The sequence below is a fragment of the Diospyros lotus genome, chromosome 12 (genome assembly GCF_014633365.1).
Source record: "Diospyros lotus cultivar Yz01 chromosome 12, ASM1463336v1, whole genome shotgun sequence".
Lineage (NCBI taxonomy): Eukaryota > Viridiplantae > Streptophyta > Magnoliopsida > Ericales > Ebenaceae > Diospyros > Diospyros lotus.
Window position 1 is genome coordinate 11,813,158 of NC_068349.1, and position 25,807 is coordinate 11,838,964.

The following is a 25,807-nucleotide window of genomic DNA, read 5'->3' on the forward strand; positions in this document are numbered from 1 at the left end:
ATATAAATATGCACAAACAAAGTATATATATTACACAAAATATTTACATATATATAAATATACACAAATATGTTTTTTAAATACAAGTATAAACTAAAAACATATTATACAAAATCATCTAAACCAAATTAAACCCATTTTGTAACTTTTAAAAATTCTGGCTTGTAATAGGTTGAAACTTTTAAGAGCATAGTATGGCTTGCTATTTTTAAAAAATTATTTTGTAGTTTTGTTTCATTTTTTAAGTTATAAAATGAAAATCAAATTATAAATCAAAATATTATAATATTTATTTTTAATAAAAAGATATATTCATACCTCCATCACAATATAATTATATTTATTCTCTTTATCATTCATACAAAACATAAAATTTTATGTATTTTGTAATTATCTTATGTATAAACAATTAAATATATTTTTATGTTATTATTTATTTATATTGCTTAAATTAAAAGGTCAAAAATTGTATGTAAGGTTATACAAAACCATAGTTCAACCCAACTAAATCATAATTTCATTGTTTGATTTGATTATAAAAAAATTATTTAATTTAATTTAAATAAAGAAAATAGTATTATATATATTTTTAAATTATTATGTTTTATAATTTAATATTTGGATTCATATATATGGAATATATATATATATTATTTGATGGCGGCAACAGTTGCAATGGTGAATGTTGAACAATGATAAGAGAAATAGTTATAGAAGAAGAGAAGCCATAAGCGAAAACAAGACCCAGATAGAAAGAAGGAGAGAAGGAGATGGAAGTGTCAGTGGTGATTGGAATGGCGGAGGTGGAGGCGAACAATGAACGACGATAGGAGAGAAGCTACGAGTGAGAACGAGAAGACCCAAAAAAAGAGAAAGAGAGATGGAAGCGTCAATAGCGACTAGAACAATGGAGATTAATAGTGATGGAGGTTGCAATAGAGACGAACAACGACTAATAATGTTGATGGCAACAGCTTTAACAATGGCGAACAATGATAGAGGATAGAGGCAGAGGCAGAGACAATTGCGTTGAAAGCGAACGATAATGACTACAAAAATGGTGAATGATGACCAAAAAGAGCATAGCAAATGCTAGGGAGAATGAGAAGAGAGAGAGAAAGTGGGGAAAAGAGAAAGAAAGTTTTGGACTAGTATTTAAAATTTTAATTTTGGACTAGTATTAAAAAATTATGAAAAATAATGAATTTCATCCCTTGGATAATCCATTAGTGGCATTTTCCACAGAAGTTTTCAACTTATTAAATCATTGATAAGATTGCAGCGCGGTTTCCCTGGAATGCCCTTAATCAGCGCCGCCTCCACGCAATTTGGGTAGGGTTAAATTCGTCAAATTGAAGAAAGGACCACGCCGTAGGGCGCTTTCGTGAAGAAAGAAAGGATCAGAGGATATCCTCTGCGCTCTTCTGGGAAGTAATTCTCTATATGCTTAATGGGCACACTTTGCACAAATGACCACCGCTGATCTGCATCTGGCGGCTGGAATCTCACCGACCATCTGATCCAATGGGACCCACAAATAATCCTGTGCATCATCCCACTGACCTCGAATTCTTGCACTGCCAGTAACCGCACATAACACTTTCCTATTTTAATATTTTATTTAATTCTAAGCTCCAAACAGAACATAAAATACGGATATACAATCCAGACGCATAGTGGAAAGAATAGGATATATATAGTCGAAAAACAAAGCTAAGGCAAGGCTGCAGTATTGGTTACCTTCCAGAATTCGGCAGCAGAAAGCCGTTGGGTGTTTTTCTTCTTCTCTCTTTCCTTGTAAATTTTTCCAAAGGTTTGGTCTCTTCTGATGCAAATCTTTTCAAAGTTTCTGGCGGTTCGCATTCCAAGCTATCTTATAATTTTCGCTTTCTGGTACAGTTTTGGTGTTCTTTTCTTTGATTATTGTTGATGATTTTGTGAGTCAACCAGTCAAAACAATTAAGTTAAGGAGGCGTTTGAAGGAATTAATGGTTGGATGATTGGTGTCTGATGTTTTCCTAAAGTTCTTTCATCGCCTGTATCAAATTCTTTGATTTCAGAAACCTAAAATTTGGGGTGAGGGCTTGTGTAGATGAGTTGTTTTCCACTTTTCCAATCCCTTCTATTTGTGTTGTATTTGTAAATTTTCAACAGGAGTATGAATTCTTTGAGCTGTAATTTCAGGTTTAATGGCAAAAACTTCCTTCAAGCAAGAGCATGATCTTGGTACTTACTACTTTTTTTGCTACTGACTTGTGTTCTTGTCCCCCTTTTTCGGTAGTTCTAATCCTATAGTTTCTGACTTTATAATAAGTTTTTAGTTTGCCTTTTTATTTATTTATTATGTCTTTGATTTTCTTTTATGTTCAGAGAAGAGACGTGCTGAGGCTGCCAGGATTAGAGAGAAATATCCAGATAGGATTCCGGTGAGAATTAAGCAATTTGTTAAGAACCCAAATGTGTTTAGGATTAATTTTGAACTGTTACAGGTTTTTCAAATTTGGGATGGGTGTTTCATCTTTTTGATGCTCTAAGATGCATAATTTTTATGTGTTGTTACTTCATATTGCGTCAATAGCATTTGTGCTTATGGAAACATTAATGCTTATGCCCACCATTAAAATATGTGATGTGATTGAATAGCAATTTGAGTTTGCAGAAAAATTTAGACTGGGGAATTAGCTCTTCAAGGAAAACAAGTAAAAGAAACATAGAAAGTTGTTACTTCTATTAGTTGTATGCTACGCCCTATTGAGTTTTGACTCTGTAAGGAGAAAACCATTGCATGAAGCAGCATGTCGTCGACAACATGACTTTTTTCCCCCTAATTTCAGATATATGGAAATTATAATTGGTGGAAGTTTGTGGAAATTTAAAACCTTAGCCACAAGTCCTCCTATTGTCACGCTTTCAGGATTATGCTATCCTTATTGCGCTGATGATTGTGTTCGCCACAATTTCGTCCTTCCATTCTTTGTCTTTTTTGACTTGCATCCTTTTGTTTTTTTTTTCCTTTTTCTTTTAAATCTGCATAATGTCAACTCAAGGTTTTCATTTAAGTTAGTGAAGTTCTGGAAAGCTTTGGGTAGCAAGGATTCTTCATTTGAGGTACCATACTCATGTCCAAGGCATGAATATGTATTTTGGCATGTCGGTTTTTTATTTTTTTTAACTTTCATTTTTGGGCACTCTAGTTTTGAAAGGTTCCTCCTATTTATAACTGGTTCCAATCTGAAATCAAGGGGGAGGAATGCGATAAGTAGTCGACCATCAGAATAAAACTCTTCAAACCAAAACATCTTGAAATTTTAAAACAAATGGTTGGAGATCTAGAATTTATGTATTGGGTAGTGGGATTATGGCTTGGGATTCTTGTTGTTGTTGTTTCTAACTTTGGACAACATTTTGTAGCAAAAGAGATATAGGAAGATCAACATTTTATAGCAAAAGAGACATGTCTAGGGCACACAAGAGAGGGGCAGTCGTGTCTATAGATTAGATACACGATAGACAAGCCTAAGGATACAATGGTGTTCTAGTAGAGTTATTAGAATTTTTGGGGAAAAAGTTAACAAATGAATAACTTTTGGGTAAAAAATAAATGACATAATTGGGCCTAACACGATTCTAACAAAAAATGTATTGTTTCCACCGTGTTTTTATGATCTATTTACTCAAAAAATGGTGGCAAGATGTTTAAGCTGGAGAAGTGCATCCAACATTTAATGTGATCATAAAATTCCTTTAATTTTTGTTTTCTTTAAAGGTTTTATCGGACAGGTACAAAACCATCTTTGTTGTATGGTTCAAATTTTAGGCATTCAAATGCTAATGTGGGAAAACATAATTAAGATGAGAATGTTTCTATAAATATACAATACAACCATACGAGAAAAAACAAAATTATAAATGAGACTATCTATGATAAGGTAAGAATGGCCCTGTTGAAGGTAAGATGTATGAGATACGATTAAGACGAGATTAAGATTATTTGAACATGTGATAAAAAGGTTAATAGACACTTGTGAAGCGAATGGATGAAATAGAAGAAATAAAAAGGATAGAAGATGACAAAAGAAAACATGGTAGAATAGACTTAGACATGGCATAGAATATAGTGGTCTTAGAGAAGATATAACCATAGAGAGATGATTAAAGGTCTCCCCATGCAGAAGCCTCCTCACTTCGTGAGATTTATGGGAAGGTCATTTTTGTACACAAATGCAATCTTCCCCTTTGTTTTTATTTTTGCAAAAAGGTTGTTTTCTCAACTCAAGCCCATGACCTTCTAATCATAAAGGAGATGAATAAGAAGTTAAAGTTCATATAGTTGAGTCTAGTGAGTAAGGCTTATAATGATATTTGTATTATGATTATTATGAATTTAATGGAATTTAATGAATAAGAAGTTAGAGTTCATCTTTCCTATATTGTACCCTAGTTCCCTATTGATAGGGATTGTATTATTCATTCGAATTAATGAGAGAACTTCTGATCCCATTCTCCTACACCTTCTTATTTGTTTTTTCTACATGGTATCAGGGCCTTAACCGTTCTTTTGATTCATCTATTGTGAGCCTTCATTGCCACAGTTGATTTCTGTGTTTCCTTGCCATTTTTCCCTTTGTAATCCTACATCATGTCAGAACTCTTTGAAACAGCTTCTCCCATCTCCATGGGAGACGCTATACTGATTGAGCAACCAACCGGTGGTGCTCTTGCCAGTGAGCTACCGGAAATGCATCACTCATACAGCCTGGATGGCGGGAATTACCTCCAGTGGTCTCAATAGGTGAGAACATTCTTGAAGGGTTGTGGGAAAATTGCTCATCTTACTGTTCCAGCACCCAAGACTTTTGATCCAGCGCTTGCTGCTTGGGATGTAGAGGATTGGATGCTAATGTTGTGGCTTTGGAGTTCGATGCTATCTGAGGTAAGCAAGAATTATATATTTATTTATAACCAAGGATATTTGGCAAATAGTTAAGAAAACTTATTCTAAGGTGCAAGATGCATTAGTTGTCTTTGAAATTAAAACAAAAATTAGTAGCACCAAGTGATGGACCTTGTCAGTGACTGATTACTACAATAGGATGAATGGATATTGGCTTGAGTTAGACCACTATCAAGACATTAAAATGGTGTGTAGTGAAGATGCTGTCATTCTTACTTCCATGCTTGAAAGAGATAGGATTATAGAGTTCTTAGCAGGAGTTAATCCTGAGTATGATCAGGTAAGGGCACAAATTCTTATCAGAGAGAAATTGCCATCTTTGAATGAGATATACTTTATAATTCGTAGTGAAGAACATCGGAGGATAGCCATGTTTAATGATCATAGTTCAGAAGGTTCGACTATGGTGTCTAACAAGGTGCAGGGATCATGGTCTAAATCACAGCAAGGTAGGGACATGTTTCACACTAAGCAGCAGAAGAAAGAAGGCTTATGGTGTTCCTACTATAAGAAGCCAAAGCACACTAGGGAGACATGCTTTAAATTGCATGGAAAATAAGCTGTTTTGAACCTGCAACCCAAGAATCAAGCATAGGTTCACCTTGCAACAAAAGAGTAGGAGGAACCAATAGAGAAGGCTAATTCTACTGCCTCTTTTGATCTGGGAGAATTGAATGTTGAAGAGATAAGTAAGCTGAAGCTCTTCCTAAAGATCATCCAAGGCGGGTCATGTTCTCTAGCCCAAATAGGTATGTGCTTTAATTCTGAGTCCTTTATTGCCTCACACACTGCTAAGAATGAATTGTGGATCTTAGATTCTGGAGCTACTGATCATATAATCCTTGACCTGAATGTTTTTGAGACCTATCACCAGTAGGTAGCTCTAAAAGAATTACAGTAGCTAATGGTCTTACAGTTCCTATAGTTGGATAAGTGTGTTTTTAAACTCTTCTCTTCCTGTCCAACATGTGCTTCATGTGCCTAGTCTTTCTACCAACTTAATCTTGGTTCATAAGCTCGCTAAAGACCTTAACTACCATGTGGTTTTGTCTCTTCATACTTGTGTGTTTTAGGACTTGGCCACGGGAAAGATGATTGGTGTTGCTAAGACACAAAATGGGCTATACTACTTATAGAGAGACTATGAGCCATCTAGAGGGGATAAACCTATTCTAGCTTGCTCATCTCAACCTACCTCCACTGAGATAGATGTCTAGCTTCAACACTTTCGATTAGGACACCTTCCTTTTAATTTGTTAAAGTTTGTGTTTCCTTCTATGTTTTAGGGTTTAGATGTTGTTAATTTTCATTGTGATGTGTGTTAGTTATCTAAACATTACCGGGTATTTTATTGTATCAGTAATAAACTTTCTTCCATTCCTTTCTTCTTGGTGCATTCTGATGTGTGGGGGCCATCTAAATGGTTCATCTCATATGTTGATGATTATACATGGATGACTTGGGTATATCCACTAAAGGATAAGGCAACCATTAGTAACATTCTACCTTTATTCCATAGGATGACTCTTACTCAATTTGGGGTTTCTATTAAAAGATTTAGACCTAATAATGTAAGAGATTATTTTAATCAACATTTATATCAGTTCTTTGAGTAGGAGGGTATCATCCATGAATCTTCTTGTATTGATACTCCACAATAGAATAGAGCTGTTGAAAGAAAGATGAGGCATCTACTTAATGTGATTCGAGCTCTCTTGGATCAGCTTTACGTTCCTAAATCCTTTTGGGGTGAGGCAGTGTTAACTACAACCTATCTTATTAACCAAGTTCCTTCTAAAGTGCTAAACAACCTTAGTCCTTTTCAATTTCTTTCATCTCACTTTCTAGGAATTGGCCTTCATGATCCTCTTCCTCTTAAAGTGTTCAGGTGTGTGGCTTTTGTTCTCATTTCTAAACATCATATGGATAAATTTGATCCTAGAGCCCATAGGTGTATTTTAAGGATGTCACCTTTGTTGAAACTCGGTTCTTTTTTGGGCCTTCAGTTTTTGGTCACTAGGGGAGACAGTTGTTGGTGACCATGGGGATCATGCAAATCTTCCTAATTTGGACTTGTCCTTGGATCTCGGTCAACCGCCAAACACTACATTAGAATCTTCCCTTGGTTGATTGCTTAGTTCAAACTCATCTAACTTACCCTCTATACCAGAGTCCTTGGATTTAGGAGAGTTATCGTCCCTACCAGGTGCATTCGACCTAAGTCCTTGTCTTCCTGACCAACCATTGGTGCCATCCCCTGCTAGGTTTAAGGGTTCACTCTATGTCTACAAAAGAAGGGTTCAACCTATTTCATGTGCAAAGCATGGACCACCATCTGTTCCAAGGCCAGGTATTGAACCATCTCAGTCTCCTCATTCTGACCCTATTCACAGTGCTTTAGATTTACCTATTGTTGTTAGAAAAAGGAGTTAGAAGTTGCACATGACACCCCATAGTAGTTTTATTTCCTATCATTGTCTTTCACCCAAACATAAGAGTTTTTTATCTTCCCTTAATGCCATAACCATTCCTATGATAGTAGAGGAGGCATTTAAGGACCAGAATTGGACATAGGCCAGGCATGAAGAAATGAAAGCCTCGGAGAAAAATTAGACATGAGAGGTGGTGCCTAGACCAAAGGGGATTCAACCCATAGGTTGTAGATATGTGTTTAATGTGAAGTATAATGTTGATGGTACCTTGGAGAGGTGTAAGGCTCGGTTGGTAGCTAAAGGATATACATAAACTTGTGGAATTGATTATTTGGAGACATTTGCACTTGTGAAAAAATGACCACTGTTCGAATACTCATATCTTTGGCTAGTTGTTGTCGTTGGGAGTTAATGTAGTTGAATATAAAAAATTCCTTCCTATATGGTGATCTAGAGGAAGAGGTCTTTATGAAGCCTCCTGCAGGGTTCACTAGAGGTGTATTAGACAAGGTATACAGGTTGAAAAAGGCTTTATATGGGCTAAAGCAATCTCCAAGGGCCTGGTTTGACAGGTTTTCAAAGGTTATGAGACAAGTGGGATATCAGCAAAGTAGGGGAGATCCAACACTTTTTATTAAACATTTAGGGAAGGGCAACTTAACAACATTACTTGTGTATGTGGATGATATTATAGTCACTGGAAATGATGTTAAGGAACAACACCACCTAAAGGAAAATTTGGCCCGAGCTTTTGAAATCAAGGATCTTGGTAAATTCAAGTATTTCTTAGGCATAGAAGTAGCTTGCTCTAAGGATGGTATCTTTCTTTTTCAAGTAAAGTACATCATGGATTTATTGAAAGAAACTGTGACGCAGCGTGTAGCGCGTGTGTGAAAAAAACACACCAAAATAAACCCTTGAAAGAGCAAACTCAATGGCCGAAGTTTGGCTTTCAAGAAGACGTAAAAACAAGACTGTTTTGCTAAAAAAACCCAAATAGGTTGCTGAAATTTGATTAATTAAAACTTGATTACAAACTCTAGATCCTAGGCATATTTATAGTATTTGGCTAATCCAAATCCATCTAATATTTGGAAAACAAAATCCAACTAGAATTCTAATAGAAATAAATCATAAATAAAAGTTCACTGGAATCCTAATAAAAATAAAACCCTAATCAAACATGAACTAGAATCCTAAATCAAGTAGAAACATGAAGTAGAATCCTAAATCAAGTAGAAATATAAAGTAGAATCCTAAATCAAGTAGAATTCTAAAACTTAAGAAGTATTAAAATAACATTATGGCACTACTATTTTGGTGATACTGTTCCGGTTTGGTTGGGTCGGCATTGGGCCGAATCTTGATTGGTGACCGCATCATTCGCCTTCACTTGAGAAAAAAATTCGGCCTCGAATTTTGATCCTGTTTGGACAAATCCACATTCAATAAGTACGAAGAGAGATTAGCCACTTTGAATGTTTAGAAATACTCATATGATTAGGCAAATCCACAACATAAGCATTGTCATTGGTCTTCTTTGGAATCTTGTAAGGACCATACTTCTTTGGCTTGAACTTGTTCTGCTTTCCTGCTGGAATCCGTTCCTTCTTCAAGAATATCATGACTTCATCTCCAATCTCAAATACCTTGTGCTTCATATGCTTGTCAGTTGTCGCCTTGTACTTCTTATTTGTGCAACTTTTGTTTGACATCTTCTTGAACTGCTTGAACTTTTCTGCTAAGGGAACATAAGTAAAGACATTCCTTCCCCTCTTAGCCCTATCTTCGTTGGCATGGGTCCAACCATCACCATGTTTGTTGCCCTCTGCCTCCATTGTATTATTACTATTAGATTGAAGACGTTGAACCTTCCATCTTGAGCGCTTCTCTAATCTGGTAGATCTTATTGCCTTTGATTCAACCATGCCAGAGCTTGAATAAACTGTAGAAGGATTTGCTACCATGACCTCCATCTCCTTTACAGTCGCAAGTCAATTAGAAGAAACACCACCATCCTTGGGTTGCGAAGCAATGCTTGAGCCATCAGGACTGGAAAATACCCCAGTATGAGTTAATAACCTTGGAGTTTCTGTCATGTTAGCAGCATAAATCAGACCTGAGTTTGCAAACGTTGAGGTTGCTGGGACAACATAATCTTCGAAATCAAGCTCCACTTTAGAAGCTTTGGTTTGATTCTTTTCCACTATGGGTAACAAAGTATAACACACACCTTCTTTCTCAAGCTGATATGTGTTCTTCCTACCCGAGTGCGTAGCATCCATATCAAATTGCCAAGGCCTCCCAAATAAAATATGGCAAGCATCCATATCAACAATATCACAATAGACTTCGTCGGAGTACTTATCAATAGAGAAAGACACCTTGCAACGTTCATCCACATGTATGCCACCAACTTCTTTGATCCATCCAATCATGTAAGGGCTTGGATGTTTTTCAGGAGTTAACTGCATCTTTGCCACCACGTCTCTTCCTATGATGTTCTCCTGACTTCCACTATCAATAATCAACTCAAAGATTTTTCCTTTCATCGTACACCTCGTGCGAAAAAGCTTATGCCGTTGAGTAGTATCTTCATTCTTTTGAGATAGCATTAACTTCCTCACTACACAAGTATATTGCCCATGTCCATAATCTTCTTCGTCATCCTCCCCATCAGGCCCGCAATATACTTCCTCTTCAGCAACATCTTCCTCTTCCTTTTCTACAATGTTAACTGTTTTCCTCCTTGGACAATCACTAGATCGATGCCTAACCTCATTGCACTTGAAACATTTTAAAAGAATAGGCTTTGCATAAGGATTAGGGGATTTTGAAAGATTAGAAGTGGTACCTCGAATGTTTCCCCCCGTTGTAGCCTTATCAGGGTTGACTGTATGGGGTGGATTGGAGGGTTGCGCTCCTTGAACTGACTTGCCTTTATCAAAAGCTGGTTGTTTATTTTTATTCCCACTATACCGACGATAGTTGTCATTACGAGATCTCTCACTCAACATTAACTCAGCCTTTAAAGCTAAGTTCCTTGCTTCTTGCACACTCAGAACCATCTGAACCCCAATTTTATCACGAATAGCAAGCTTCAATCCATTCAAGTAACGAGCTGCTTGTTGATTGTCACTTTCTGACAATTGGTTTCTCTCCGCCAATCGCAGAAACTCAGAGATATATTCATTCACACTCTTCATTCCCTGTGCACATCTTTGATAAGCTTCAAACATATATTGTTCATAGTCAGGGGGCAAAAACCTACCTCTTAACAGTTGCTTCATTTGTCTCCATGTCTGAACTGGCTGTCGGCCTTCTCTCAATCTCGTCTCTCTTAATCGCTCCCACCAAACAGATGCACTGCCCTTCAATCTGTAAGCCACTAATTTTACTTGTCGTTTATTTGAGATCTCCATGTATTCGAAAAAACGGTCAACCTCAGTGATCCAATCCAGGAACCCCTCAATATCAAGATCTCCACTAAAAGTAGGAATATCAACTTTTAGTTTATACTCATCGTTGCCCCAGTGGTTGTGCTGTTGTGCATTCCTCCTAACCCCTCTACCACCAGGGTTAGCTATTGCTCGACCAAAATCATCCTCTTCATCGCTATCTTCAATTACTGGTCTTCAAGGATTAACAAGGACATGATTAATGGGTGGTCTTCCCGCTCCGGCTTGATTCACACCATTATTCAGGTTCTTGTCATCATCAACTCGTAGTAAGGTGCCCAATTGGTTGCTATGTTGCTCCAATCGCCGCTGGATAGTACGAGTTACTTCCCGCTGTTCTTCGATTGCTCTCCAAACTGCGGACAATCCCTGATCACCGTTACGAGGCTGGTTGCTACCGTTATCTTCAAGATTGGCCATCTGATTGGTTGATTAACCGCTCTGATACCACTTGACGCAGCGTGTAGCGTGTGTGTGAAAAAAACATACCAAAATAAACCATTGAAAGAGCAAACTCAATGGCCGAAGCTTGGCTTTCAAGAAGACGCAAAAAACAAGACTGTTTTGCTAAAAAAACCCAAATAGGTTGCTGAAATTTAATTGATTAAAACTTGATTACAAACTCTAGATTCTATGCATATTTATAGTATTTGGCTAATTCAAATCCATCTAATATTTAGAAAACAAAATCCAATTAGAATTCTAATAGAAATAAATCATAAATAAAAGTTAACTGAAATCCTAATAAAAATAAAACCCTAATCAAACATGAACTAGAATCCTAAATCAAGTAGAAACATGAAGTAGAATCGTAAATCAAGTAGAAATATAAAGTAGAATTCTAAAACTTAAGAAGTATTAAAATAACATTATGACACTACTATTTTGGTGATACTGTTTCGGTTTGGTTGGGTCGGCCTTGGGCCGAGTCTTGATTGGTGACCGCATCAAACTGGATTGCTAGGTGGTAGAACAACAAGTACTCTAGTGGAACCAAACCTCAAATTTGGGGGGAGATTTGATTGTCCAATGGTAGACAAAGAAAGGTACCAGAGGTGTAACACCCCACTTCTCTAGAGCAATACGTAATGTAAGATTTCAGGGATATAAATTTTTTTTCCAAATAAAAACCCATCACAAAAACCGTTCCCCGAAGATCCCGTTACACCTTCTCAGTATATTAATTATGAACCATCAATAAACTAAGATAGGTTCACCAACTCAAATGCGGAAGCTAGATCGAAACCTTAACAGGTCATAACCGAAACCACTTTATTTATAATATAAAGTTGAACCAACGTTTACATGACGTTCTCAAAATAAACATCATAACTGAAAGGACATAATATAAAACATCCTCTAATCGCTGTCACTCCTCGGCAATTCCTTTTCCCTTCGCACCCCTACCTTCACCTGGAACGTTTGAATATTCCAGGGACATAGTCCAAATTAGATGATGAATCATCTAAGTGAGAGTTCAAAACACATTTTTTCATGAATGAATGCAAGACATGAAATAAACCAATACACCCGGTAAGCCCTAGTCCAAGAGAATCCCACGCGCTTAACCCTACCACGAGAAAAGAGCAATCTCTCTAAAAGCTATGCCACCATACTGACTCGACGACACGAAGCAATTCTAGCTTAAGAAGGGCAAGCCAACGCATCTTTCCAGATTACGCTTCCACTCTAAGCATTTAGGAATCATCATACAATTCCAACTCCAAAATTTCACATGGACCACCTAATCGTCCTAGTGCAACTTCCCTAACCAAACGACCTGGCACGGAAACCAAGGCGGCTATCCTGACTTGCACACCAGCATCAGATACCCCTATTACTCAGTCACGCCCTTGGAGAATTACGGCTACACTATCCAGACAACATCCTAGGCTAACATCTCACATGAACAACACAGTATGGACCACCTAGTCGTCCTAGTGCAACTTCCCTGACCAAATGGTCTGGCATGGAAACCAAGACAGCTATCTTCACATGCACACCAGTATCATATACTCCTATTATTTTGTCACGCCCTTGGAGAATTATGGCTATACTATCCACACATCTTAGGCTGACATTCCATACGTACACACAAACTCAAGACAATGCTACATTTCACAATTCAAAACTCATATAAACAACAGTTTTATAAAATACAATGCACGAGTACAAAACGTTTAGGGACGAACCTCTCTCATAAAATTAATCGTCACCGGTTACCATTTGCACGCAACAAAACCATTTGCACGAACAAGTCAAGACCAACTTTTGGGATAGAACCACTCACAAGTCAAAACAAAGTTTTGGGGACGAACACTCACTTCAACGTATTTGGATCGTCTCGATCCTCGTGCACAACCTCGTTTTACATGCCAAATCACAAACACTTGAATTTATTCTCAATCTCAAGTCAAGATATTCCCTAAACACCATATTTAATTAAGGAAGCATCAAAATCCATTTTTCTCAATTTTTTCATAATTTCCTCTATTTTCTCCTAATTTTCACCTCAATAATTCCAAAATAATTATTTCCTCAACCATTTTCCCAAATATTTCAACACAATAAATCCTAAAATAATTAAAGGAAAATTCTGGAAGAAAGAATACCGAAATTGCCCTTGTCACGCGCCTTCACGCGCTCAGTGCGTGTGTGCGGATGAGAGCTGGCGCGTGCAGTCATGCGCCACCGTCTTCCTCATTGATTCGGTCACTGACGGTTGCTCCGATGGCCACAAAAATGGTACCCCCTTGACGCCCTTCTTCAGTCGATCCTATTGGCACCGGTTTCAGGCCGAAAGGCCACTGGAAAGTGCCTCAAAAGACGAGTTGCAGGTCGGCCCTAGGCGTCCGCCACCCGCTTCTGGCCAAACTCCAAAACCACTTCAAACTCACACCAAACGATCCCAAATGCTCCAGAAATGATCCTTGATGCCTTGAGACCAAAAGCCCTCTATCCCTTGCCTTCGATTCTCACCAAAACGCGAGTAATTTGATGCCTAAAACCTTGAAGTTTCGGCTCCTATATATACTCAAAATCCAGTCACCTCACGGCCAAAGCTTGGTCCCCAAGCCTCCTATCGTCGTATACGACCTCCCCCAAGCCACCCTCGGTCGTGCCATTGCCGAAATCGGCCCCCACGTGTGGTGGCAGTTTTCCCTTTGTGTTCATATTGCAATTTTTGGTTAAATTGCATTTTCACCCCCTGATTTCATCAAATCTCATTTTGGCCCCTTCCTTAATACCCCCGATCTTTCCAACACCATCACTAAGGCCCACAAGTTTAGTTCTTTTCATTTCACATTCGAAACTCTCAAAAAATTACCGTTTTTACCTCTCTCGGGCAAAATTAGAAATTTGCACTTAGGCCTGGCTGGTCGTTTTGACCTTAAATGCATTCGTTTCAACCCAAAATCACTTAAGAGTTGTTCTATACATAAAATATTGGTCCTCAACATGCTTTATTGACTTTCCGGATGTCTCCTACGTTGATTCAATTTTCTTATCCCGGTCGATAGCTGTACTGAAAACTGTTTCTGATCCCACTTCTTTTGATTTCCAAAATCATAATTTGTATTACTCGTCGATACTATATCATTTTCTTTGGCTATCTAGGGTCTGGGGTACTCCCTTTGTCTAATTCGGTCATCTAAAGCTGCGTTAGTGTATCTTATATTCTCATTTTTTCAAAAATTCCATTTATGTCCTTCATTAAATACCGTTTATATCCTCAAATCATTCCCGGGTATTACAAGAGGTTAGTGGGCTGGTTAATCTATCTAACTCACACAAGACCTGGCATTGTATTTGTTGTCAATTTAGTGAGCCAATTTATGCACAGTCCCACTGAAGAGCACTTGTAGGCAGCAAGAAGGATCTTGTATTACCTAAAGGCAACACCTGAAAAAGGGCTTTTGTTCAAATCAAGGACAAATCTGGTAGTTATTGGATACATAGATGCTGATTATGGGGGTTCTCTTGTGGATAGAAGGTCTATTACATGTTATTTTGTATTCTTAAGAGGAAATTTAGTATCTTAGAGAAGTAAAAAACAAAGTATAGTGGCTCGGTTCAGTGTAGAAGCTGAGTTTCGGGTTATGGCCCTTGGTTTATGTGAGTTGTTGTGGCTAAAGATTGTATTGGATGATCTACGGATTTTTAGTCATGGTCCAATCAAGTTGTTTTGTGACAATCAATCTGCTATTAGCATTGCACAAAATCCAGTGCAACATGATCACACAAAAGATCTTGAGATTGATCGACATTTCATAGAGGCTGGGCTGATTTGTATACCATTTGTTTCTTCGGAAAATCAGCTGGCTGATTTATTGACAAAGGGTCTGCCTATCAAAAGATTTGAATAGCTTATTGGAAAGTTGGGAATGATAGATATCAATTTATCAGTTTGAGGGGGAGTGTTGATTGATTCATGAGATCATTGGGACAGTTAGACTATGATTTCCTAGTAGTCCAATCTTCCTTGATTTAACACTGATCTAATCTTCAATGTTTTAGAAAGTATTCATCCAGATTTAGATACTTTCTTATTCTTGGTTTCCTGTATCTTTGACTTTTGTATCTTGTACAGCTTAACTTTCCTTATTGTTTGTATATGATGTAATTTTTCCTATATTGTACTCTAGTTCCCTATTAATAGGGATTGTATTATTCATTCGAATTAACGGGAGAACTTCTGATCCCATTCTCCTACTTCTTCTGATCTGTTTTTCCTACAATTAGAACTGATCTAAGAGAGACACAACTGCCTTATCCCCTCTATAAATCCATTAAATTTGGAAAGATTAGCAAATACAGTGCAATTAATTTTTTCTTTCTATGATTCTTTAAGTTGTTTTATTCAGAAGAAAAACCGACAACACTAGCAAGAAGAAACAGCAAAGCCTGATACCTTAGTTCTTTTCCTTTGAGCCAATATACACAACCATGATTTGGTAGCTAGCTATCAGATGTCATAATGTAAGTTCAAATTAATATTTTCCAGATCTTCCTTTGTTATCAGTTTGTTAGTTCAATTCGGCAGATCAGTTGGGCATTCTTGCATTGTTTAAATTTTCACTTGTGCTGTATTGGTTTCAAATCCAGAATAATTTGTAAATCATGTTTATGATATGAAGGTGATTGTGGAAAAGGCAGAGAGAAGTGATATTCCCAACATTGACAAGAAAAAGTAAGCATTGTTTCTGCACTAGTAATGAATTTCTTTTCTGCCGTAGTGATCAATTCTCTCTCTGTCCCTACTTGTTTACTTCCCTTGTCATATTTTTCCTTTTCACTCTGGATATTTCTTTGGCTTTATTTTTCAAAGATTTCCCAAGGTTTTAGTTTATGATCAATTAATACATATTCATATTAATATTTCTAATTTTTAGATACTTTACCTTATTTGGAAAAAGAACCCCTCCCAAAAAATAAATAATAAATAAAGTTTTCTAGCTTTTAGGCACCATGTATTATGATAGCCCAGTAGGATAATTACATGATGTGGCAGTAGAGAGTTTTGGCTGCCAAGCTTGAGAATTTGCTTCATGTAAAAGAGTTCTCGCAACTGTGCATGCTTTGCCAAAGGTTAGTCTAGCTCTCTCAAGCCCCTTCATTACTCGGCCTCTTGAGAGGGCTAAAAGAGTGACAAGCAATTTTGTCATGTCAATGAAATTAGTATTCCATGTGGCATTTATATTCATTAGGATGTTCCTAATGAGGCACAAAGAGGCAGTAGAGTTCTAATAAGAATTTAAGGGCTTGTTTAGTTGTAGAAAATATTTTCTGTTTCCCAACTCTAATTTTCTATTAAATAATTGAATCTCCTATTAGAAAATAGAAAATTTAATTTTCTAATTTTTCAACTTTATACTATGAACTAAAATCTAAATTTTGTAAAAATGAATTCTATGACTTTTTTAAAATATAAAATGTTAGGACATCTTTAGTTGTAAAATTAGAGTTGAAAACTAGAAAATGTTTTCTATAACTGAATGGGGCCTAAGTATGCTAGATAACATGTGAATTCCTTTTCATTTTTTTTACTGCATTTATTCAAGCTATTAATTAAGAGCATCTTCATGTCATGCCCATCATAACAAAATTTCTTTTTGTTTTTTCTTCCTGTATTTTTTTTAATATATCACAAACTTAGGAAGAAATTTCAGTTACCCCTAACAAAATTGATTTTGTTGAAGAATCCACACATGGATTGGTCTGACTTTCTCTGGACTCCATTACCTGCTGAAGTTGAATGTGCTACTAACTCTGGCCTCTTTGGGCAAGGGTTGGAGCCCAAACGGGTGTGCACACTGCTTTTGTCTAAACATTATTGAATCAAGGAAAACAGTGACAGCTAGGCACTCATGCGCAGATGTCCCATACCATATCCTATTTTGCTAGGGAGATTAATGTATGGATTCCTCTAAATGCAGTAAAAAATATTTGAAGATTAATTTTTTTGAGGAATGATCAGTGATTCAGGATCCATTATGCATATCACTTTTGTCCATCTTTTTATGCCTCTTTATGCAATACTAATTTAAGGTAGCAGTTTTTTGAAAACGAAACCAAATGAAGCGCCTCCATCAAGTCACTCACATGGATGCTTGTATCTTGTGATTTTTCTCCTAATCTGGACGATGAAATAACAGGTTCCTTGTCCCAGCTGACTTGACTGTTGGACAATTTGTGTATGTGATCCGTAAACGAATCAAATTGAGTGCAGAAAAGGCAATTTTCATATTTGTGGACAATGTCCTGCCACCAACAGGTTAATCCTTTGTTATTTGTTTTTCAAGTTTGATGTCCTAGTCTGATCTGTTCTTTGTGTTGTTATTGGAAGCTGGTGGCTTTTGAAATACTAACTGGCATTCTGTGACACCATTCTGCCTGTTGCAGGGGCAATTATGTCGGCTGTATACGATGATAAAAGGGATGAAGATGGTTTTCTTTATGTCATTTATAGTGGGGAAAACACTTTTGGGGAGGCTTAACATGGGCACTGGTTTGGTGCTTTGATTTCTATCCTTTCACCACCATCAATTTCTGGTTCCTTGTGGTACGCTTTCTTTGTTTTGCACCCATTCTATAAACAAGTATATCGGTGCATAGTTTGTGTATAGATCCAAGAACATAAAACACTCTAATTTCAAAGCACGCTAAATGTTGGCATTTGATGTCTTTCTTTACTAAATAATTTTAGTCATAACGGGGAGTTTCATATGTGATTGAATGATGCTTCCAAGAAATTCTTCTGTCAATACTGTAGTCTTAGCATTTCTGCTTTCTTGCGACTATTACCTTTGCTGATGGTGCACTTGCTACATGCTAAATGATAAATCTTGCGAAAATGAGATACTTTACTGGCTTCGATTTTCATATGGGGCAAAGGGGTCTTCTAAGCCTCGGTTGATTGGTTCGCCCTCCCATTTTTGATCCTTGGAATTTGGACCAAAAATCATTTTTCTTCAAATACTTGTTTTAAGCTCCAATCATCTATATTCATAGATAATCACATAGCTTTAGAGTTCTTTTTGTTTTATCAAGGTTTTTTAGTATTTTCTCGTCTTATTTTACTAAGAATTTCTATCATTCCATCCCCTTCTCTCATAAGCAAGCGCGTCTATTTATTATTTTATCTCCTAATGTAAGCAAGCAAGCTATTTTAATCAGCGGGACTTGTCTTAAATCAACCTTCCAAGAGTTCATTTGAATCGAGAAAATAAATTTTGTGATCCAAGACGGAACAGAAAGTGTAGCTTAGAACAGAACATTAACTTGAGCTACAGGCTACAGCAAAACTTCTTCTCCTTTGTTTCCCTATGCTTGTTGGCTCTGTTAAGCTCTCTGCTTATTTACTTGCTGGAGGCAATTTGATTTGGCAATTATCTTCGGAGGATCTACTTAGGGCTGGTTATTTTTAATGCTAAATTTACCAAGTTTTGTAAAAAAAAAAAAAAAAAAACCTCAATTTGGTATTTTATCAAATCACCCAAAAAAAAGGGGCCTCTATGGACCACCTCACCTGGACTAGAAATTTTCACATAAAAAATAAAAAAATAATAATTTCAGCTTAGTTTGGATCTTATTATTTGAGTATCATTTGCCATTTAGAATTTAAAATTTTAAATGACTAATTATTTGAATACATTATGTAAGGAAATATTTAATTTTGCATTTGGACTTAAAATATAGAAGAATTTAAAATACAAATATTTTAAAAAAATATTATTTAAAATCCCTCCATCTAAATACAACTTTATAAAATTCTTTTATATAGAAATTCCTATAGCTATAGAATGATGTTGTAATTACATTCTCTAATGGGTGAACCACTTTAGTTACTTCTTTCTTTCTTTTTGTTTCTGTGAGTAAATATCATAGGATGGAGAAGACACAAAAACTCAACTAGAAGCAAGTCAAAGAGTGTCAAAAACAAGATCTCTGGAAAGCCCTCCTCTGATCATGGAGAGTTTTAAAGTTCTAATGTTACCACTTCACTTGACCAATTAATATCCAAAATCCAAATCCATATTGCCCCCATCAACCTGGTTTGGTTCCAACAAAATTAAGTTCCAATTAACCATTGCTTCTAGTTCTGGCAATAAGAAGAGCTTCTCTAGCCCATAGCCATGCACAGAGGCTTTTAATTTGCTGCTAGCTAATCAAGGAAATCTCTCTACCAATTAATAGCTTCCCATACATACTGATAGGATTGACTAGTAATGGCACCACAATCCAAGAGGGGTGAATTGGATTATTAAAAACTTTGGTTTAATTTGAATTTTTTTTGGGCTCAAACCAGGGTTTAGTGCAAATGATATTAATTGATAAAAATGCTTGACAACATAAATGCTATGAAAATAAAAGTAAGGAAAACATAATCAATTTTTGAGTGGTTAAGGCAAATGGCCTAATCCGCTATGAACTAAGGATTTTAAAATGTTCATTAAATCTTTATATTTAATCACAAGTAAGCTCTCTAGTCCCCAAGATTAGAAAATATAACCTCTTACTATCAAACTAGGCCCTCTAGCACACTTGCTAGGAAAATATAAAGAGATTATAAAAGAGAAATTTTGAGGATGAATCTCTTAGTTACAAGTTCTCTAAAAAATAATGCAAGGATTGAAGTAATGAATACAATTGAAGAAGAAAGCCTAAAAGAGAGAAAAATGTAAAACAATTCAGCACTTGTAAATAGTTGGAACAATTGAATGCTTGCAATGAATTCTCTAATCGCTTTAATTGCTCCACTAGGTTTGTACTTATAGAGCTTGACAAGAGCTTTGAAAAATATAGTTGTTGGTGGTAGCTGAGGGCATTAAATGAGCTCCAGAACTAGCTGTTGGCGAAGTCTGTAAGAAAAATGGTCGACAGGTTAGTGAATAAATTTGAAAAACGGTTGACCAGTTTGTATGCAATGGCTATTGACCGCACTTGGTTGAGAGCCAACTTTTGATTTATCAACATGCTATCAAAGCTGGTCGACAACAAAACTAAAAACGATTGATTGTTTTGATTGTTTCTTAGGATCGGTTGACAAATTGTTCTTTACTTTTAAAAGATTTTTACTTAATTTTTTAAGCATTTCAAAACCAATTTTGGTAGAACAAAATTATTTGAATCATTATGACATAAACTTGATTTTAAAGTGCCCTCAAGATATATTTGACATTGAATAAAAAATGATTGAAATTGATTTTCATTTTGAAGCTTTAAACAACTTATAAAATGATTTAGGTAATAAAGACAAAACAAAACAAAATATTTCCCTCATTACAAGAGAATATTGTTTTTCATCATTAAAATAAAAACCAAGAGCAAAATAACATTCTCCCCTTTTTTATGATGAAAGAATCAAATTAAAATCAACTTCAATATAAATCTCCCCCTTTTTGTCATAAATCAAAAAGTCCCCTTAAACTGACATAACTGAAGACAATAGACAAACGATCATTAGTCATGATAAGAAGGAGGTAATAGGAGATAGAAATGAAGTAACCAAATGAGTAACTAAGAAGCCCAAATAGAATATCCATAGATCATAATATTCATTTATCATTCAAGGGATTTATTTACCATACAAAAGTGTAATATTTTCATTCAAGAGATCAAGACATGCACTTGCCATACAAAAGAGGATTGGAGCAATACATTTATATGTCAAAACCCAAGAGAAAAACATAAGACACAATGTGCATTCACAATACATTCATGTTCCATACAAATAACCAAAATACAAGAGCAAAGTGTTCATGCACCATTTAAAACCATACAAATCATACATTACAAATAGAGAAATGTGAGAACATAGAATGAAATGAGCTATGATTGGAGGCAGCTAAGAAGAAGAAGATGATGTAGGCAGCAACAAATGGGAGAGGACCACCTCTAGAAGCTGAGTGATCTCATCTTACTTGCGATGAATGGCTATCATCTCTTTTCTAATCTCCTCTCGAAGGCTGGAGACTTCGGCTTTTAGATAAGCTATCCCATGAACTATGACATCATCAGGTGGATGAGAGGACTTACCCATGTGGTAGGATGGAGAGGCCAATAGTGATGATGGAGGAGGCACCGAGGCAATAGGCTCACCAAAAGTAGGAGGAGGAGGAGGAGGAAGAGGATGATGATGATTGTAACGACCCGTTAGTGGATCTAGGAGTTTATTAATATTTTAATTGTGAAAATTTGGAGATTTGCTCTATTAAATTGAATGTTGGGAAATATTCTTATGTGTCAAAATTTATGTATTTAAATTCAAGAATTGGGTTGTCCATTTGGGATAAGTGTTTAAGGTCAATGAATGTGATGGGTTTAAAGAATTCCCATGGGCCTAAAATGAGTTGGGCAATTAGTAAAGTGGGCATGGGCATTATATATATTTATATATATGTGTGCATATCTTTATGTGGCAAAATTATATAACTAAATGGTGTATTAAATTAATGGATTGGTCTTTGGAAACTTGGGTTGAGACCAATGGGAGATTTTGTATATTGCAAGTGTTGTATGGTTGTGAAGCCCATTGGGCTTAATGTTATGTTGAGGCCCTTTTGGTGGGCTAATGGAAATGGGCCATTATAATTAATTGAGGCAATGAGTTGGGCTTGGGCCCATGTAAGTGTATGAGTGGATTTTTGAATTGGGCTTAGGCCCATATGTAAAATATGAGAGATGAAATTTAATAAATGAAATTATATATATATATTTGTGTTTTGTGGATTAAAAGAAAAGAAGAAAAGAATTGTAAAATGCAAAGTGACCAAATGGTCCTTGCTTTATTGAAAAAGGTGAGGGCAATTAGGAAATTTCATAATGAGGTTGAATAAAGAAAAGGAGAAAGAAATAAGGAAAATGAGAAATTCCAAAAATAGGCATTTGATATTTTGAATTGTGTAAGTGTGCAAGATGGGCAAAGTTGTAAATTGGCTAAGGGAGTGGTTGGAAAGTTGATGGGCGGCCATCCCTCCCCCATGCTTTCTTTTCTTTTGCTTTTTCTCCATTCTTTTCTTCCTCTTTCTTCTTCCCTTCGGCAGAACTTCTCATTCTTCTTCTTTTCTTCTTCTTCTCCATTTTGATGTCCATGGAAGCTTGAAGTGAAGTTGTAGCTGGGTGCATTCTTCTCCTTGGATTTTTCTTCATCAAAGGCAAGTTCTTCTTGCATTTCTTTTTGGTTATGCAAGTTCTCTTACCTCCTTGTTTCGTTTTGGAGGCAAGCTCTCATTCTAAATGCAAGTTATTATTCCTCCTATGTTGTTTCATTGCAAGTTCATGTTGATATTCCTTGTTAATGTAAGCCTTGGGTTCTTTTTCTCTTGGGTCAAGTTGGTTTCCTTTTTGGTTCCTTTATCTTCGAATCTTCTAGTTTCTTAGAAGATCTAAATCTTGAGCCTATAATGATTGGTGGATTATTTTCCCATTTCGTTAAACTCTTGTGTTTTGTCATCGATGGGTCTTTTTGAGAGTTTTCGTTAGGGTCTAGTTCACCCTAAGTTTTCAAAGGAATGACACTTGATTGATTAGGAATGTTAGAGAAGCAAGGTTTGGTGTATCTTGCTTGAGATGTTGAGTTTTGTGGGTTATCGTTGTTATTTTTAAGTTTCAGGCCTCTGTTGGTCGACCAAGTCTTTCTATCGGTCAACCAAGTATGTGTTTTGTTCTCAGTTGGTCGACCAAGCATTTCTATCGATCAACCAAGTTTGTGTTTTGTTTTTCAGTTGGTCGACTAAGTATTTCTATCGGTTGACCAAGTAAGTGTTTTGTTCTCTGATTGGTCGACCAAGTATTTCTATCGGTCGACCAAGTATATGTTTTACTTTCTGTTAGTCGACTAAATATTTCAATCGGTCGACCAAGTGTTTTAGTTGGTCTACCAAGTGATAATATAAGCCTCTGTTAGTCGACCAAGTATTTCAGTCTGTCGACCAAGTAATAATTTAAGCTTCTGTTAGTCGACCAAGTATTTCAGTTGGTCGACCAAGTGTTTTAGTCGGTTAACCAAGTGGGCTGTCGGTCGACCAAGTGATAATATAAGCCTCTGTTAGTCAACCAAGTGTTTCAGTCGGTCGACCAAATGATTTCAGTCGGTCGACCAAGTGATAATTTAAGCTTCTAATTAGTCGACCAAGTGTTTTTACTCAGTCGACCAAGTCCCCATTTAGTCGACTAACTCTTCTTCATCGGTTGAGTAAGTCCTCAGTCGGTTGACTAACTCTTTCATTCGGTTAACCAACAGAATACATTGATTCTTTCTTTTTGGTCCGATTATTTTCTATTGCTTGAAATTCTTCCCCAAAGCTCTTGTGATGTTTTAGTTGGCTTTGAAATCATCTCGTGGATATGTAGGTGTTCCAAAAAATGGGGAAGTTAATTAATGGTGGGAATTAAAAATGAAAATCATGAGTTGTTAATGGTGAATTCATGTAATTAAATTATTTGACCTTGAGAAATGGTATGAAAATGAATCCCAACAAATAATGCTAAATCATGTGATGAAAATACCATTAGCTCATGTGAGGATAAAATCTTGAAATGTCTAAGTGTGCATGATGATCATGATGAGAACATTTTTAATAATGAAGCATGTCGATATGTCTACTTGAAAACCTTCATGAGCATTGCATGGTATTATTTATGGTATGGAAATGAATCTCAATGAATGATGCCAAATCATATGATGAAAATATCATTGGTTCATGTGAGGATATAATCTTGAAATTGCTAAGTGTGCATGATGATTATGAGGAGAACATTGCTAATAATGTAGCATGTTTGATATGTTTACTTGAAACCTACATGAGCATTACATGATATTATTATTTGTGCACTTATTATTTTGCGTGGTGGCTATGTACCGCGGATGAGAAAAGGATATCCTAAAGAGCGCCTGACGCGAGTAAGGCGGCCATAAACTTGGTAGGCGATGCTCAAGCCAAGTGAATGGCTAAATGATTTTTCTATGTATATGTATGCATGCATGTGAATGAAAGGCCTTGAGGGCCGATATGCTGCATGGAAAATTATACATTCATGAGAAATGAAATGATGCATAAAATGCATAATGACCATGGCATGGAAATGATCATAATGATTGAGAAATGAAATGATGCATGAAATGCATAATGGCAATGGCATGGGAATGATAATAATGATGGGATCTAATGGGAAATGTTACTCGTACTTGGGGAGTCGGGTCTATTCCATTTTGGTTTATCCATGCATTGACTCTATTGTTTCAATTGTTGTAATATATATACTTGTTGAGCCTTGTGGCTCACCTTGCTTATTCCTATCATTCCAAGTAAGGGATAAGCTATTGCTGAGGGCGAGTCCAATGAGGCTAGAGCCCAGGTTTAGTTGTGTACAGGGATGTCCCAGCCTCAAGATCTATGGGTGTAATGTTGAGGGTAGGAAATAGAGGGTTCAATTGTTGTTAGAACCTTAGTGCCCTTTATTTGAAAAGTGTATGGGCGGTAAGCCCAAGATGATAATGTTAAGAGTGTGTAATATTTATTTTGAGCTCTTATTGATAGTGAGCAAATGTGAAGATATTTTATTTTGGCTCTTGATGATTAGTGAGCAAGTAAAATATATATATATATATATAGTGTTTAGTTTGAGTTTATTGTTCTTGTATTCATTTTGTGATGATCTCCTTTCGGATTTCCTATGCTAGCGGGATGATCCGGGAGAGAGCCGCTACAATGATCATCCTCATCCTTTGACAAGTGAATTTCCTTTCTCTTCTTAGATTTAATCCAATTTCCCTCTCGATCTTCCTTATATCCCATTTAAACTAGAGAGGCTTGGTTAAGAAATTGGGAGGAATGGATAAAGATGTGCCTAACATTGCTTAGATTATCAACTTTATCGTCTAGAATTGAGCTTAGGATCATGCTATAAGGTAGACAATGATTTTTTCTTTAAAAAGCACCAATCATTTGATTAAGGATGATAAAGCATAGATCGACTCGTTGACGGGTAATGATGCAATATATAAGCCACAAATCCTAATTTGTGACTTAGGCATAATTGTCCTTGTGAGGGATCTAGATATGAGCACAAATGAGGTGCAAATGATTCATCATAGAGAGTTGTGAAACCGAATCTATATAATAGGTAAGGATTTCATCCTGAAAAGCAACATGTGGCTTTCTCTCTGAAGATTGATAAATAAGACCACATTTGGGGATACCAAACAAGTTATAAATAAGGGAGGTATTGATTTCAAATGACTTACCACACACTTTGGTCCCAAATTTAGTTTGGGGTGGATAATTATGGAATAAGTTTGAAGCATTACAGTAGCACACCCTCACAGCATTAACATAGACATTCCTATGCAAAGAAATGAATTGCATCCAACCAAAATTTTTGAAATGCTCTAGACAGGGAAAGCAAATAGATTTAAGAAAAGGAATATCGAGATACCTACCCAATAGAACGTCATGAGG

General features: G+C 36.3%; 1 protein-coding gene across 4 annotated transcripts; it reads left to right on the forward strand.

Annotated features, from left to right (window-relative positions):
• The first annotated feature begins 1,657 nt into the window (after nt 1–1,657).
• LOC127786811 (autophagy-related protein 8f) lies at nt 1,658–18,097 on the forward strand. Of its 4 annotated transcripts, none has more exons than XM_052314478.1 (7): nt 1,666–1,813; nt 1,900–2,076; nt 2,185–2,226; nt 2,371–2,426; nt 15,983–16,035; nt 17,501–17,619; nt 17,748–18,097. In XM_052314478.1, the coding sequence occupies exons 3-7, from the start codon at nt 2,190–2,192 to the stop codon at nt 17,840–17,842; spliced, it is 360 nt and encodes a 119-aa protein (XP_052170438.1). In that variant the 5' UTR covers nt 1,666–1,813; nt 1,900–2,076; nt 2,185–2,189; the 3' UTR covers nt 17,843–18,097. The 4 variants fall into 4 exon arrangements, with proteins under 4 accessions (XP_052170437.1, XP_052170438.1, XP_052170440.1 ...); XM_052314480.1 differs by having other exon boundaries at nt 1,700–1,813; nt 1,951–2,076; XM_052314477.1 differs by lacking the exon at nt 1,900–2,076 and having other exon boundaries at nt 1,658–1,813.
• Nucleotides 18,098–25,807: the final 7,710 nt, after the last annotated feature.

What these genes read in the sequence shown, in the direction of transcription:
- LOC127786811 (XM_052314477.1), top strand. Translation starts at nt 2,190, where the DNA reads ATGGCAAAAACTTCCTTCAAGCAAGAGCATGATCTTG. An exon ending in CAAGCAAGAGCATGATCTTG is followed by an intron (nt 2,227 to 2,370) that starts GTACTTACTACT and finishes TTTTATGTTCAG; the next exon opens with AGAAGAGACGTGCTGAGGCT. An exon ending in CAATGTCCTGCCACCAACAG is followed by an intron (nt 17,620 to 17,747) that starts GTTAATCCTTTG and finishes TGCCTGTTGCAG; the next exon opens with GGGCAATTATGTCGGCTGTA.